Below are 16,177 nucleotides of genomic sequence, written 5' to 3'. Positions count from 1 at the left end.
CATGAAAATAAGTACTTTCCTGTGAGAAATTACTTCCATCCTACCTCTACCTTGTAGTAGATCCCAAGCCTGTTTCTTTTGCTCGGTCTTCTTGCCCTGATTTTGAACTCATGACCTTGTATGTGAACCCCCTTGGACTGCCACATATTAGAACTCTCCTTTCCTTTCTTGATCATTTAGACATTTGGTTTCTTTTAATGGATTCTCATTTGACCAATCCTTCAAGCTCAGGGGTCTCCCACTGGCTTTACCTTGGAATCCCACATCTCACCAGTACGTTGAGGCTATGAACAAATCAGAAAGGGTGAAGGAGGGATCATGGAGGAGAAGTGTTGACAGGAGAAGGTCCCTCAGGCTTAATATATTTTATCTTGCAAATGGTAGCAGTAGGAAGTTACCCAACCAAAGTGATGATAGAAACAAGGGGTTGGAGATCGGGAGAGACCTTCTACTCAGGGGTGGTGGCTCTGAAAGACCTGGGAATGGCTCTTCTACCCAAGGTTCCTCCCAGGAGATAATCAGGGACTGAGTGTCCTCTTGCCCTTCTTGGAACCATAGTCTCTGAGCTCTGGTATCTGTAAGAGCAACACCAAGAGAGATTGGTGGAGACACTCCCAGTGAGTCAAGAGTCTTCCTGAAGTGAAGAGGTTGTGCTCCAAGAAAAGAACATCTGAAGTAGAAGTGAAACTAGGGGGTGTTAGGAGGAAGGAAATTTGTCTTATCAGTTTTTAATCATTTGATTAACAAATAATTTTTGGTAGCTTTTTGTGTGCAGCAAAATTCTATGGGAAGTACAAAAAAGGAGAAGAAAGTAATTTCCTTATTAACTTCTCTTTGGAAAGCCAAGAGTAGTACACATGGGAGGAAAATATCTAACAAGCAATACAAAACTACATTTATTTTTTTTTAAATTTTTTTAATGTTTATTTTTGAGAGAGACGGAGACAGAATATGAGTGAGTGGGTTGGGGCAGAGAGAGAGGGAGGCACAGAATCCGAAGCAGGCTCCAGGCTCCGAGCTGTCAGCACAGAGCCCGACACGGGGCTCGAACTCACGAGCTGTGAGATCATGACCTGAGCCGAAGTCGGACGCTCAACCGACTGAGCCACCCAGGCACCCAAGACTGCATTCAATAAAGCTCCAAATGTTATGGTGCCGAACAGACAAAAGAATTCAGGAAAAGGAGAGTCTGTGGTCATCTGGAGTGATTTGGAAAGGCTTACCGACGAAGTATGCCACTGCACTGTTAAGGATCAGTCAAGGAGGAGGAAATTCCAGGAAGGGAAGACAATGGCCAGAGGCGTGGAGGTGGGAGGGAGTTTGGCACGTGTTATGGGGGAGAGATCATGAAGAATACCTACCTGATCGTTAGCCTGGGGAATGGTGGAAGGCAGGTGGAGACTGAGGGGACAGTTTATGCACAGTGTAAACGTATGCAGAGTGAGGTTTGAGCTTGATGTGCTGGTGCTTCTGCCTCCTCCTTGCCCATCTCTCGTACCCATGGCACCGTTGCCCGTCGGTCATGGCACTGTCTTCTCCTGATCCTGTTGCGGCCCCGGGCTCCTTAACACAATGCTTCCTGTGGTTACCACCAGTTAAAGAGATGAAACCTGTTTGCCAGCCTCATACCCCTTTAGACTTTCCCACGAGTACATCAACCATTTCCGGAATTGCCAGGCATTGGTTGTTTCAAATTTTTGGATAAACTTGAGCTCTTTAGCAGATAAAAATAGATTTGGAAATAAATATGTTTTGCTGAGAATATATACATTGCTTTTAATTCTTATATGTGACTCCAAAACTCGTTCCAGTCTTGATAGTGGGTCAACAATGAGCATAGGAGTTTGTTTAAAATTATATTAACCAAGAACCACAACTTGAGATGCTGGATAATAAAAATCCAACTTATTCAAATCCTAAAAGCACAAAAGCCAGTGAACATCAAAAGCGACCAAAAGGTCTGGAAACATCATGACCAGCATTAAAATGCACACAGTGTTTTCTTTACATGAGATGAGCAGAATCTGTGCTGTTAAATGTGTGTTTTGTGCTCCGAGATGAGCCTTTCCTTATTTGTACCTCTTTCCGATGCTGTGCAGGTGGCTGGGCCTGCATTTGATGCTGGTCTGGAAGCAGGAGGGAAGGAACTGAAGGCTGAGCTCCCCAGAGAGCTGAGTGAGAACATCTGGGATTTTTCTCTTTTTCAGTAATATTCTTAATGAAGAATATGTAAAACATTGATGTATATTTAAAGAAAATGGGAATTTTAAAGAATAAAATGAACAGCCATGTAACTATGAGTAAGCTTTCCTCCCCAACCATATATCCTTCTCTCCCTCTAGAAGTAACCCTGACTTTTGGGATAATCATTTCTTTGTTTTCCCTATGCTTTACCACTCATGTAGTAACAGATTTGGGTTTTCTGGTTTTTGAACTGGAATCTCACCGTATGTATTGTGTGACGACTTGCGTCTTGCTCTGAATATGCCCGGGAGATTCATCCCAAAGAATGTTAGCTGGATTTGGTACATTTTCATCACTGTATGCTATTCTAGTTTATGAGTATGACACCATTTATCCATCCTACGGTTGAGGGATATTTGAGTTATTTCTGTGGTGGTGTTACTGTGAATATGACTTCTTGGATATTCTTTGTTTTTGTTTTTTTTTTAATGCTTATTCATTTTTGAGAGAGAGAGAGAGAGAAAGACAGAGCATGAGCCGGGTAGGGGCAGAGAGAGAGGGAGACACGGAATCCAAAGCAGGCTCCAGACTCTGAGCAAGCTGTCAGCACAGAGCCCGATGTGGGGCTCAAACTCATTCGTGAACCACGAGATCATGACCTGAGCCAAAGTCAGACACTTAACCAACTGAGCCACCCAGGAGCCCCCGGATAGTCGTCTACATCTCATAGTGCCATGTTTAAGCACTTCTCTAGATTCTGCTGTGTAAGAGTGTGCCTGGTCGCAGGGTGTGCACATGCTCAGTTTTCCTGGGTAATGCCAGTGTCTTCCAAAGTGGAGACTAGTGGTGCATGAGTCCTCCTGTTGCTCTGTGTCCTTGCCAGGTCTTGGTGCCATAAGATGTTGAGGCGTGGAGTGACATCTGAGAGTAATTTCAGTTTGCATTTCCCCAGTTACCAATAAAGAAGTTGGCGTCTTTTTACATGTTTAGTGGCCATTCAAGTTTCCTCTTACGTGAAGAGCCTATTCAAGTCTTTGCCACTTTTCTGTTTTCTGTTCTTTATCCTAATCTTGTTTATTCAAGGGATTTAATATATATATATATGTATATACGTATACAATATGTATATATATGTATATACGTATACAATATGTATATATATGTATATACGTATACAATATGTATATATATGTATATACGTATACAATATGTATATATATGTATATACGTATACAATATGTATATATATGTATATACGTATACAATATGTATATATATGTATATACGTATACAATATGTATATATATGTATATACATATGTGTATATATTATATATAGGATGCTATTCCCTTCACATAGGTATGTGTTGAAATAGCTTCTTCAAATTTATGTTTTAGCTTTCCGCTCTTTATTTTGGCTTTGCATTATCAGAGGGCCTCAATTCCTGTGTAATAGAAATTATCAATGTTTTTCCTTTGCTATTGTTTTGCTTTTGTGTTTTGCCTGAGGAAAGAGTCTTATTTAAGATATCTTTCCCCACCCCTGAGATCGTGAAGACATTCCTATATTGATGATCTTTAAAAAACAAAAACAAAAACAGAAACCTTAGTTTTAATGTCCCTACCTGTCTTTAAATCACTTGGAATTGATCTTTGTGTATGCTGCCGGAGTTTTCCCAGTTGTAAGCTGTATTCATTGGTTAGCTGCATTCGTTGTAAGTAAAGTGCCTACTTTTTCCCACTGATGTGCATGCCATATCCCTCATAGGTCATGTGTCATGCCTGAATGGGGCTGTTTTGGGGGCTCTTTATTCTGTTCTGTTGGCCTATTTATCCATCTGTATGCCAATACCGTGCTGACTGAATTCTTACAGCTTTATTATAAGCCTTGATAAATGGTCTATAATCACTCAATAGTCATAGTTGGCCCCGGAGAGGATCTCATGAGGTTGGTTTGGAAGGAGATATGTGGCAGTCTGGTGGCAGTTAGGGGAGCGATAGGACCTAAATTTCCATGTGGTGAGGTGTGTGTTGGGTGTGTGTGTTTGTTTTTATGGCTAATTAAAATTTTTTTTTAATTTGGGGATAGTTTTGTATTTATAGAAAAGTTAAAAAGATAATACAGAGAGCTCCCATACGCCCCACATCCCTCCTGCCCCTATTGTTATACTACAGTGCATTTGTCACAACTAAGGAACTGCGATTGATACTTCATTATTAATTAAAGTTCATGCTTTACTCAGATTTCATTGGCTTTTCCCTAATATCCTTTTTTTTTTTTTCTTTTTTCTGGTTCTGGGATTCCATCCAGACTATCATAATACATTTAATTGTCATGTGTCTTTGGGCTCCTCTGGGCTATGACGGGTTTTCAGACTTCCTTTGTGTTTGATGACCTTGGTAGTTTTGAATAGTCCTGGTCAGGTATTTTAGAGACTGTCTCTCCATTGGGGTTTGTCTGATGCTGTTCTCATGATTAGACTGGGGTTAGGGGCTTGGGGGAGAAAGACCACAGTGGTAAAGTGCTATTTTCATTACTTACCACTTACCACTTTCTACTGGTGTTGTTGACCTTGGTCACCCAAGCTGAGGTGTTGGTTGTCAGGTTTCTGCACTGTAAAGTTACCCATCCACTTGCCTTACTATACTCTTTGGAAGAAAGTCTAAGCTCACACGCAAGGGGTAGGGATTACGCCCCACTCCTTGGGAAAGGAATATCCACGTACATCGCTTGGAATTCTTCTGCAGGTGAAACTTGTCACCTCTACCCACTTAACTGATTTATTCAATCATTTATTTATATCAGCACGTACTCATAGGTATTTATTTGATGCTTTAGGTTATAATGCAGTGCTGTGTTATTTAATCTGTGGCTCAAATTCTTCCAGCTTTGGCCACTGGGAGCTCTTCCTGTTGGCTCCTGTGTCCCTTTAACATATGCTTATCCTTTTGGTTTTTGAGCACTTCCTTACTTTCTGACACAACAAGATATTATCGGCGCATCTTGCATATTTTAGGCTTCAGCCCTAGAATTAGCCATTTCTCCAAGGAGCTTTGGTTCCTTTTATCGAAGAATGGTATTTGCAAACCAAGATCTGGGCTGCCTTGGCTTGTTGCCGCTGGGGTGTCATTGGTTCTAGGACGTTTCAGTGAGCAGAGCTAGGAAATGCATGCATGCAGACTAACTTGAGTGTACACACATATCTGATCCTTGAACAACGTGTGGGTCAGGGGCGCCAGCCCCCCATTCACCTGACAACCTGCGTATAACTTTGACTTTCCAAAGATTCAACTCCTAATAGCCTGATGTTAACCGTAAGCCTTAACAACCAAATAAAGAGGTGATTAACACATATTTTATTCATGTATTATATACTGTATTCTTACCATAAAGCAAGCTAGAGAAGAGAAAATGTTATTAAGAAAGTCATAAGAGAAAATACATTCGTAAGTACTATACCGTATTTATCCAAAAATCCACATATAGGTGGACCCGTGTACTTCCAATCACGTTGTACAAAAGTCAACTCTAATTATTTCTGTATCTGTCCATCTGCATCTATAGTAAGATAAACATAAGTTCCTATTGATGCTTCTGAACCCTAATTCAGGACCATGTGGCTGATTCTAACCTTCTTTAGCGAGCAGGGGAAGGATGTTTTCTAAAGTTATTAACAGATATATTATTAAACAGAGAGGTAAGCTTTTTGTTCCTGGATATTTTCTTAGAAGATACAATAATCTGGGGCGCCTGGGTGGCTCAGTTGGTTAAGCGCCGACTTCAGCTCAGGTCGTGATCTCACGGTTCGTGTGTTCGAGCCCCTCATCTGGCTGTGTGCTGACAGCTCAGAGCCTAGAGCCTGCTTGGATCCTGTGTCTCCCTCTCTCTCTGCCCCTCCCCCACTCACCTCTCTGTCTCTCTCTCTCCCTGTCAAAAATAAAATAAACTTTTAAAAAATTTAAAAAAAGAAGATACAATAATCTTTTTTTCTTTTTCCTTTACATGCTGCACAAAGTTTCAGAGTTTCAAAATGTCACTTCCATTAAGAATTATAGCATCTCAATGACTTCTTTCAAATGGCACAATATTTACTTCTGTTTATGTACTGTTTACTTAGGCAGTGGACTGAAAACAGGGTCATTATCACCATCATCATTGTTAGCAGGAATTGAATTCTTACTCTGTGCCACACACACTATTATAAATAATTCATGTTAATCTTCATAATCCAGTGAAAGAGTCACTCTCCTTCTCCCTCCTTGTCAATAAGGAAACTGAGGCACAAAGGTTAAGGTGCTTGTCTCGGGTCCTGCACCTAAGATGGTGTAGAGCCCCGCTTTAAACCTGATAGTCCTCTCCAGAACGAGTGTTCTTGAAGAAAGTTCAAGTAGAAATCCGTGAGGGAGAATAATTTGCAAACTACCAAGGGAAAATGGCAGCTGATCATGTTCTGCTCAGAGGGTTTGGAGCTAGAGACTCTTTCCTGTGGTTCTCTTTGGCTTCCCAGGACTCGCCTAAATTTCTGTCTGGAGAAAGGGATGTTAAGAAGCAAAGGAATGGCCGGATCTCCCTAGAGAAACCCATGTTTTCTGCTCAGCTCTCATTCAGTTCTCACTCTGACATTTTCCATGAGAAACAATCCATTTAAGTCTGTGACGAGAACCTGACACTGCTTGTTTGAACTTGACACCAGGAATTTGGCCCCAGGTGAATAGCAGTTATGGATACACATTAATAAGGAAGCAAGGCCCCATGGGAACAGAAATTCTTTCCAGGGTACACATGTCAAGTGCTTAACTGTAAGCACTTAGGTCGCTATGAAGTGTTACTGTCCAGTCAGGTATTTACTGTGAAGGTGGCAATTATTCTTCGTTTTTTAAAAGCAAGTTCATTTTGGTTTTAGTTGCACTTCACAGGGGAACCAATCTGGTTGTCTAGAAGAACTGGCGTTTTAAATTGCTTTAATTATTGCCGCGTTGATTATTGCTAAAATGGTTGCCTCGTCTACGTGTGACACAGATATCTTGCATATTTAGAGAAAATATGTGCTAATGTGACCTAGCATGCCCTGTTTATTCATTTCAGTGGCTGCTTGAGGGCATGGGGAGGGCTGAGACCATCTCGTGGCACACAGCAGCCTTCTCAGACAGCAGCCCTTCTCTGCTGGATTCTGATGGAATGTTGTGAATGATTCCCGCTGCTTTTGGCGAGAATACCTAAAACACGTGGGATGGCTTTGACAAAAAAGAATTCCACCAGACATTGAACAACTGTGTCCTGCTTACTGCTGCCCCACTACTTACTCATGGGTCTCTTAAGCTTGACCTTGGAAGGGGGCTGCGGCGGGGGGAGAGAGGAACAATATAGGGCAAACCTTTTTTTTTTTTTTAATTTATTTAATTTTGAGAGACAGAGTGAGACAAAGAGTGGGGGAGGGGCAGAGAGAGAGGGAGACACAGAATCCGAAATGGGCTCCAGGCTCTGAGCTGTCAGCACAGAGCCCGACGTGGGGCTCGAACCCACGGACTGTGAGATCACGACCTGAGCCGAAGTCAGATGCTCAACTGACTGAGCCACCCAGGCACCCCTAGGGCAAACCTTTTTAAGTGAAATGTTCATGGCTTTATTCCAGGAATTCGGCAGAATATGAAACGCTTGGTTATTGCTGTTATGGTAGTTTAGAAATGGAACATAGACTCTAGAACCCACCTGAACCACCAGAAAGTTTCTTTGGGCAAGAGCTCATGAGGCCACTATTCTTTTATTGTATCACCTGTAAAATAGTGTCTGAACATTTTTATTTGATTATGTCCTGGTATAGTCATCTTAGTACAGATTTCCAAACTTGTAACTTAAGAGTGTCAGGTTATGAATTGGATAGACAGCAGAAATACCAAACTCAGTATTTTATAGTCCACCCCCTAAAAGAGTTGTTCTCAAGCTATAAAGTGCATAAGAAGCTGTTGGAAAGTTGCTCAAATGCTTATTTCTGGGACTTGCCTGATAGACCTTCTGGTTCAGTAGGTCTGAGGCATGGAGGTGTTCATTTCTAATGCTCCCCAAATAATCACCGAGATGGGCGGTCTGTAAAACACACTTGAGAAACAAGGCCCTGAAAGATTCACAGATGTCCTCTGGGGAGATCTAGAGAAGGCCGAATTGCACGTGACAGACTATAGGAATCTTGGGTGTTTATCCTCATTTTGTCTCTTTGCTTGTAGCATCAAGGGTGATGTTATTGTTGTTGTTGTTTTAATGTGTTTAATTTTCCAAGAAAATGAGGACTTTTCTGCACCTGCTCTAAGCTACCTGGAAACTTCTTAGAGGATACGGTTTTTCTGCATTTAACCTTCCATGAGCTCTTTGAGATCACATGGCCAGCCTGCCAACAGTGCATGAGCATCACATTCTCTCTCTGTCTCTCTGTCTCTGTCTCTCTCTCTCTCTCTGCTCTAACACTGCAGATATTAAACTGTTACAGCTTGGCCAATCTGATATATGAATCATGTGATCCTCGTTTTCATAGGAAGTTTCTGAATTGCTAGCAGGATTAGGAAAACCATGATTGTCTACCTCATAATTATTCTTCACCTATGTACAAATAAGAACCAATTAGAAAATCAATTTGACATTAAAACTCTCTTTATACTAGCAATACAAATGTCAAATAGCTAGAAATAAACTTTTCTGGTGTGTGTGTAGTTTTTAAAATTTGGAAGTATTTTAAATCCTAGGAACGAATTTAGCAAAAAATTGAGCAAGAACTATATAGATAAAACTTAACAATCTATGTTGGACATAAAACATTTAAATAAATGACAATGTGTACTTTTTCCTCGGATAGGAAAACTCATACTGTAAAATGTCAGTTTGCTCTAAATTAAACCATGAATTTACTGGGATTCCACTCAAATTACCAAAACAACATTCAAGAAGTTTTACAAAATGATCCTAAAATTCATCTAGAAAAAATAAACAGATAAAAATAGTATTGGAGGGACTAATCCCAGCAGATGTTGATATCTATTTTAATGATTCGATAATAAAACAATATAACATTGTCACAGAATTGGACAGAAAATCAATGAACAGAGTAGAGAATCAAGAAACAGGGTGAAATACATAGATTCAGTATGTGACAAAGATGATATTTAAGTAAATATAAAAAGAGATAAATCATTTAATGGTTTTGGAATAATTAGCTAGTCATCGGGGGAAATGAGAAAAAAATAAATTCAAAATGGAACAAGGGTTTTTAAAAAAATAATTATTTACTTTTGAGAGAGAGAGAGAGAGCACAAGCAGGGGAGGGGCAGAGAGAGAGGGAGACACAGAATCCGAAGCAGGCTCTAGGCTCTGAGCTGTCAGCACAGAGCCCGACACAGGGCTTGAACTCACAAAACTGTGAGATTATGACCTGGGCCAAAGTCAGACGCTTAACTGACTGAGCCACCCAGGCACCCCTGGAACAAGGATTTAAGTGTAAAATAACAAAACCATAAAAGTTAGAGAAAGCAGATGACTGTTAAAAATAATCTTGAAATTGTAATGAACTGTTTAATCATGATACAAAACTCAGAAACCATAGAGGAAAATGATCAATAAATCTGACTATATAAAAACTACTGTGTGGCAGAGATCTAAACACAAGTGATAAGCTGAAGAAATGTGGAAAATATATTACAAAGGGCTAGGTTTCTTCATCTGCAAAGAGCACTTATGAATAAATAAATAAAAAAATCCAAACCCTCCAAACCAAAGTGGTTAGAAAACATGTACAAGAACATCACAGAACAAGAAACATTCATGGCTTACGAAAAGTTGCTCGCTGTCTTTGAATACAGGTTCCTTGGAATTAATGTCAGATTTTTTTCATGCAGAAAGGGCTTCCAGTGTGTTGGATTTATGTTTACAAAATATGTTTACAACTTAATCATGGGGTAATTTATCAAACTTAATGTATCTTATGAGTTGGCTGATCTAGCCTGTATTCACCCATTCTTCTGTGGAACAGTGATGACTGGCCTGGAGGCCTTCCTGTGTCGTAAAATACAGGGGTTGACTCAAATAAACCCATGAAGGACCTTCAAGCTCTGAAGTAGTTAGAGCCTCGTGTTTACTTGTTTCCTCCACTTGCATCATTTCCTCGATCCTTTTGGTGGCATTCTCTAAGAAACTGGTGCCGTGCCACCACCCTTGCTGATGGAGCTTTGTCACGATTTGTTAATGAAATGTTGATACAGTACTTACTATGTGCCAGGTATTGTGTTGGGCACTTTATAAGATCAGATTTCTTTTTTTTTTTTTATTTTTTTTCAACGTTCATTTACTTTTGAGACAGAGAGAGACAGAGCATGAACAGGGGAGGGGCAGAGAGAGAGGGAGACACAGAATCTGAAACAGGCTGCAGGCTCTGAGCGGTCAGCACAGAGCCCGATGCGGGGCTCGAACTCACGGGCCGTGAGATCATGACCTGAGCCGAAGTCGGACGCTTAACCGACCGAGCCACCCAGGCGCCCCAAGATCAAATTTCTTGACATGTAGAATGGTTATAGAGCATTCGCCCCATCTGGTAAAATGAGGGGCATAAGACCTGGGGCAGGGGAGGCACAGGTGTGTGGGGTGGGGGAGACACAGGCGTGGAGGCTCAGTGGAAGTCGCCTGGATCCATTGACTTTCAGGGGGAACCCATGGAACTGAACCTTCCCAATGAACCCCTAGTGGGGATAGAGCATTACTCTGCCTTTAGCCTGCTGGTTTGATCCCCCTCCCTCTCCGGTTAGGGCTGCAGGAACTCCTGGGGGTACGTGCCTTCCTCTCTCTGTGCCATCAAAGGAGGAGGACCATGGAGAATTAAATACCTCTGAAATGAAAATGAGTCAGCTGCCATGTTGCCAGGTTACATCACGAACAACAAAACAAGGACCCTGGTGGGGCAGCACAGCCCGTTGAAACTCTGGAGCCCACAAGAATGCTGTTTCCTGACACCCCCCCCCCCCCCCCCCCCACGGAGAGCCTCTGAGTGCTGTGGCCCGAGACACGTGACAGGTTGCTGGTGTGGACGGCGTTCAAATACAAAACGGGTTAGAGAAAGACTCCCCTTTTGTGTGTTTCTACCCCTAAGCCTGGCCAGTATTGCTGTCTCTCCCCGTCACTCAGTTCTTGGTTCTGACTCTGAGTCTCGTGTCTTCTGACAGTGCCTTGAATTTAGTGTTTTCCTGGTAACTGGACAGTAGCCTCCCCCATGGTCGCCAGCTTTCCCACTTTCTCTGCCCTGCATGTCTCCCACTAGCTCCAGAGGGAACCAGGCCTGGTTTTGCATCCTAACCTCTATCCTGACTACTTGGCCTGCCTGTGGCTGCTCTCCAGTGGGGGTAGGACCGCAGATGGTCAAGAAAGAAACCCCGGGTGATGTGATGCTGACACATAAGGTAGGCAGAAAACCATCAGCTCTTAAGAGAGGGCGAAGGAGCAGCGGTGGGAGGGGCACCCAGGGAGGACTCCCAGTCTACACTTCCTGGCTGCTGTGCAATAACTCTCGTGGGTGATTTCTAGGAGTCCGCAATTCTGTACACGGGTTGGTCTAGAAAGTCGAAAAAAACAGTCTTTTCCATCAAAATTGACTAGCTCTGTTGAAACCTTGGGTTGGGCAAATTAATTAGTCTCTGTTCACCTGTTCCAATGCCTAGCACGATGCCCAGCATATGGCAGACGCTTGATAAGTAGTTGCCGCAAAAAATGAACAAAAGCCACTAGATGCCACAGTCTCCTGTAATCGTTATCGCGGGCCAGTGATGGCAGCCTTCCAGCCTTGAGGGTCGTGCAGTGGGCCTCTGCTGAACTGCAGCTGGAGGCGTTCCCAGTTGGTTGCTCTTTTAAGAACCTGCAAGAGTCTCTGAGGAAGGAAATCCTCACGGTTGTAAGGTTCTTCTTCAGACCGTAGCTATACCTGTTTGTTCCAAGCACCATTTGCCGACACCAGCTGGGTGTCCTGCCATTCAGTTCACTTCTGACGGTAACCCCCTGGAGTTAGCACAGATCCCACAAACGAAGGACTCAGTCCCACAGGACTGCCCCCACCCGTCCATTTCCCATATCAGATGCAAGCCTTGGTTAAGAAGTTAACCCCACTTCTGCCCAGCAGACTACCAATTTGAAGGTTCCCATGTCCCCTCCACCTCGGTTTTGATAACTCACTAGAACAGAGTTCTCAGTCTGGAGCGTGAGACTTAGGATTACAATGTTCCTATAAAGGATACAACTCAGGATCAGGCAAATGGAAGGGAAGAATAGAGCAGGGTATGGGTTGTCACCATCCCAGCACCTCAACGTGTTCACCAACTCAAACCTCTCCGAGCCTGTGTTCGCGAGTTTCCCCTGAGGTTTTATTATTTAGTCAGGATTGAATCCGTCTCCAGTTCTCCCCTCCCCAGGGTTGGAGAGCGGGGCTGAGAGTTTCAACCCTCTAATCGTGGGGTTGGATCGTTTGGCAGTCAGCCCCCATCTGAAGCTCCCTAGGGGCCCCTTCCTATAAGAAACTCAGGTGTGGCATAAGGGGGGGCCTTTGTGAACAACAGAAGACACGCCTGCCACATAGGAAACTTCCTGGTTTCAGGAAGTCTGTGCCGAGAAGCAAGAAGGAGCACATACGTATTTCTTTTTATATCACCGTAGAGGAAATATATTTTGACAGACCCAAGAGTGGTTGGTCCTTCTGGTCTCGGTTCATTGTTAGAAGGACTTTCACTGGCCCTCCAGCCTCAGAGTAAGAGCCTCTTCTTTAGGATGGGCTATGCCCGTCCCTTGCTTCCACCCTTGACTCCAGTGTATTACAGCGTGAGGATCTTTTGAACCTCACATATTCTTTGTCTATAATGATGGAAAGAATGGCCTCAGGAACATGGGTGCCCATTGGGTGGTTATGTTGCTCAAGGCCTGATGGGAGCCAAGTGGGCGGAGCCAGAGGGTCTTCGATTAGACCCTGCCTCCACCCCTGGTTCACTGATTCCCTTTGGAAGAATCATTTATTTCATGAGACCATTTCTAAACATGGAAGAATGTGAGGACACACTTTTCTTATCTCTCCATTTCAAGGTCTGGTGTTGTAGACTGTGAGATAACCAGCCCATGTGGGCTTTTACTCTTATGCTCAGGACGGATATTTTGGTTTGTGTGTTAAAGCCATTTGCCTTAATCCTGGCAAAAACTATGCTATTCCTCTTTCCCTCACAAAGGGACTCAGGAAAGGGGGGCTAAGGAAACATTTAACTGTATTTGTAATCTGCTCTCACTTAAGGGGTCTCCAAAGCTTCCTTGCTGGCCAGAATCACCCGTACCCCAGGTAGACATTAGCAGGACATGGCTTGTCTTACCTGAAACCACATTTGGGCAGAGATGAGCCCCACCCTTCTATTTGTGGTTTGATAAAGACTGCCAGAAAGAAACGAAAACTAGGGTAACATGCCAACCCGAAGGCAGAAGAGCCCTTTTCTGGAATGTTTTAAATGTAAAACTCATTGCCATCAAAGAACTCAAGTTTCTTTTTTTTTTTTTTCCCCCTTCAATCTTAGTGAGCAGCCTGGGGCTTGTATGTTGAAAACAATAGAGAGTACAGATTCAGGAGCATGGTTTTTCCCAGTGGGTCTTTGGTAAGAAAGATTATGGAAGAACAGATTCCAAGGGACATGACTCAAGAGGCTTTTTTTCTCTGGTTTGGAATCCAAGGGCAGCTGCCTTTACCACGGCTGCCTCCTTGGGCCCTTCTCCAGCTGGCACCCGAAAAGCCCTCGTCTCATATGATTTGGGGTCCGCGAAGAATTTAAATGCCAAGGACGATTTCCCCAGTAACTTTATAAGCCAGCTAAAACCATTCAGGAGGCATTTGGAGGGGTGAAGCAACGGGAAGGAGGTGGGAGAGGGATACAGTCTCGTCACCCTGCTCCTAGTTTTGATTTTCTGTCCACGTTTCTTCTTTCCTGTAGCCATGCATCTAGTCCAGCATTGTATTTTCTCTCGGCCACAGCATGAGAGGGGCTTCCAAATTCTTCTCCTCACTCCCCACTGTAGCCTATTTTGTGTACCGTTTTCCCCTAGAATGTGGTGCTGACCCTGTTGCCCTCCTGTCCTTCAGTGGCAGCTGGGCATGAGACAGGTGTGGCGTGTCTTCTAGCCCATCTGCTGTGGTTCCTCCTGGCCACCCCCTTCCATCTCAAGACCTCCTCTCCATTGAGACCATTCACTTGCAAATCCACCCTTTCCATCCAAGGCAGAGCTGGGTGCAGAATTGATTTTTAACAGTATCTGGGTATGAGGTACTCCCCTGCCTTGGGGCCTTTTTCAGGTGATGGCATCACAAATTCTTATTCATGTTCTACGCCCTTCTTGACCGCACTCCACTCATCTTCCCAGATTCCATCGATCGAAATGCATCACTTCCTGTACTCCTGTACATTTCCTGTACTCCTGTACTTCCTGTATTTCTGTACACTTCCGATGATTCTGAAGTGCTTTATTGCATCTTTATTATCCCCATATTGCAGATGTTACCGTGTTGTGGGTTAGAGTAACTATGGATGTTTGTCTTTGCTCTCAGGTAGGTTCCGGAAGATGGGGATTACTGTTTTCTCTAGCACCTACCAGAGAGACTGGTATATAACAGCCGTGCAATAAATACCTGTTGAATAAATGACTAAACTTCTAGAGAATAGGACCGGTGTCTTTTTAACCTTCAGATCCGCCACAGCATCTGCACGTTAAAAATAGATCAATAAATGTCTTTCTGGATTATTCATTTAAATATAGAGTTCACGTCCTTTGCAGGAACAGCCTCTTAAAGGTGAAAGTCCGGTTATGTCATATTGCATTGTAGCTATGACCACATCAATTACCAGACCTTCAAATCATGTCACATACTCTCTCTGATTTGTGAAAGACAACATGCAAAAATTCTACAGAAGCATGTGTGTGTGCAGGACCATGCACACGCATGCACAAAATTTTGAAAATATATAATGAGTCATTTTTACGGGAAAAGAATTGCAATCAGCCCTAACTCTGAAAGCTGGAATATATGCTGCCATCTTCATAACGAGTTTTTCTAATGATCTAGAATTCTTCCCCTCTGTGACCAGGGGCAGCATTTTATACATGCACATCTTAACCTCCAGGGATGCCAGAGACCAGATTTTAAAGTGTTCTCCCCATACTAGGTTTTCAATACTTGCTGAGCAATCGAGTCATCCTGCAGGACAGTAAAGGAGCTGTTTCCACGTGAGCTTTTTGTTGGTCTGTTGGGTTATTTATATTTTACAAATGAGCATTCATTTCTGTCCGGGTGTGACCTCTTTTCCAGGGAAGTTCCCTTGAAGGACGCTAAGGAGTATGCCGAATCCATAGGTGCCGTCGTGGTTGAAACAAGTGCAAAAAATGCTATTAATATCGAAGAGCTCTTTCAAGGAATCAGTAAGTACCTGAATTGCATTTTCAGCTTTGCCTGCATTTGTATGCTTCTGGGAGTCAAAGCATAAAATCACAGAGGGCTGCACTCAAGCTTTCCCTCGGTGTGAATTTGTCTTGACGCCATGGACATAAAAGTCTCAGTCTGTACTCGTGAGTCTGGACCTATATGTGCCTCCCGATTCTGAATTTCTATAGCTCTGTGCTTTAACCTGTTGATTCTGTGTTTTGTGAATCAAAACGAAGTACCTCTGTTGCAAAATAAGTCATTTTAATTAAACGGTTGAGTATGGGGCACCTGGGTGGCTCCGTCAGTTGCCGTCCAACTTAGGCTCAGGTCGTGATCTCGCGGTTCGTGGGTTCGAGCCCCACATCAGGCTCTCTTCTGTCAGTGCAGAGCCCCCCTTCAGGTCTTCTGTCTCCCCGTCTCTCTGCCCCTCCCCTGCTGGTTCTCTCTTCTCTCTCTCTCTCTGTCTTAAAATAAATAAACTTAAAAAAGGTTGTGTATGTGATAGCATTTTATGTTCGTATGTTGAGG

The 16,177-nt window shown here is 43.1% G+C and overlaps 1 protein-coding gene across 1 annotated transcript in view; it reads left to right on the top strand.

The window, feature by feature from the left end:
* Nucleotides 1-16,177, top strand: part of RAB31 (RAB31, member RAS oncogene family) — a 131,441-nt gene that overhangs the window by 101,600 nt on the left and 13,664 nt on the right. Inside the window, exon 6 of the mRNA XM_047090317.1 lies at nt 15,536-15,645. Coding sequence (XP_046946273.1) covers nt 15,536-15,645 — 110 coding nt within the window. The remainder of the gene's footprint in view (nt 1-15,535; nt 15,646-16,177) is intronic.

This window comes from Lynx rufus, unplaced genomic scaffold, assembly GCF_022079265.1.
Source record: "Lynx rufus isolate CCGP_SWC_20201006 ecotype Redwood Valley unplaced genomic scaffold, mLynRuf1.p SCAF_29, whole genome shotgun sequence".
Lineage (NCBI taxonomy): Eukaryota > Metazoa > Chordata > Mammalia > Carnivora > Felidae > Lynx > Lynx rufus.
This window is presented reverse-complemented; position numbering and strand designations above follow the sequence as displayed.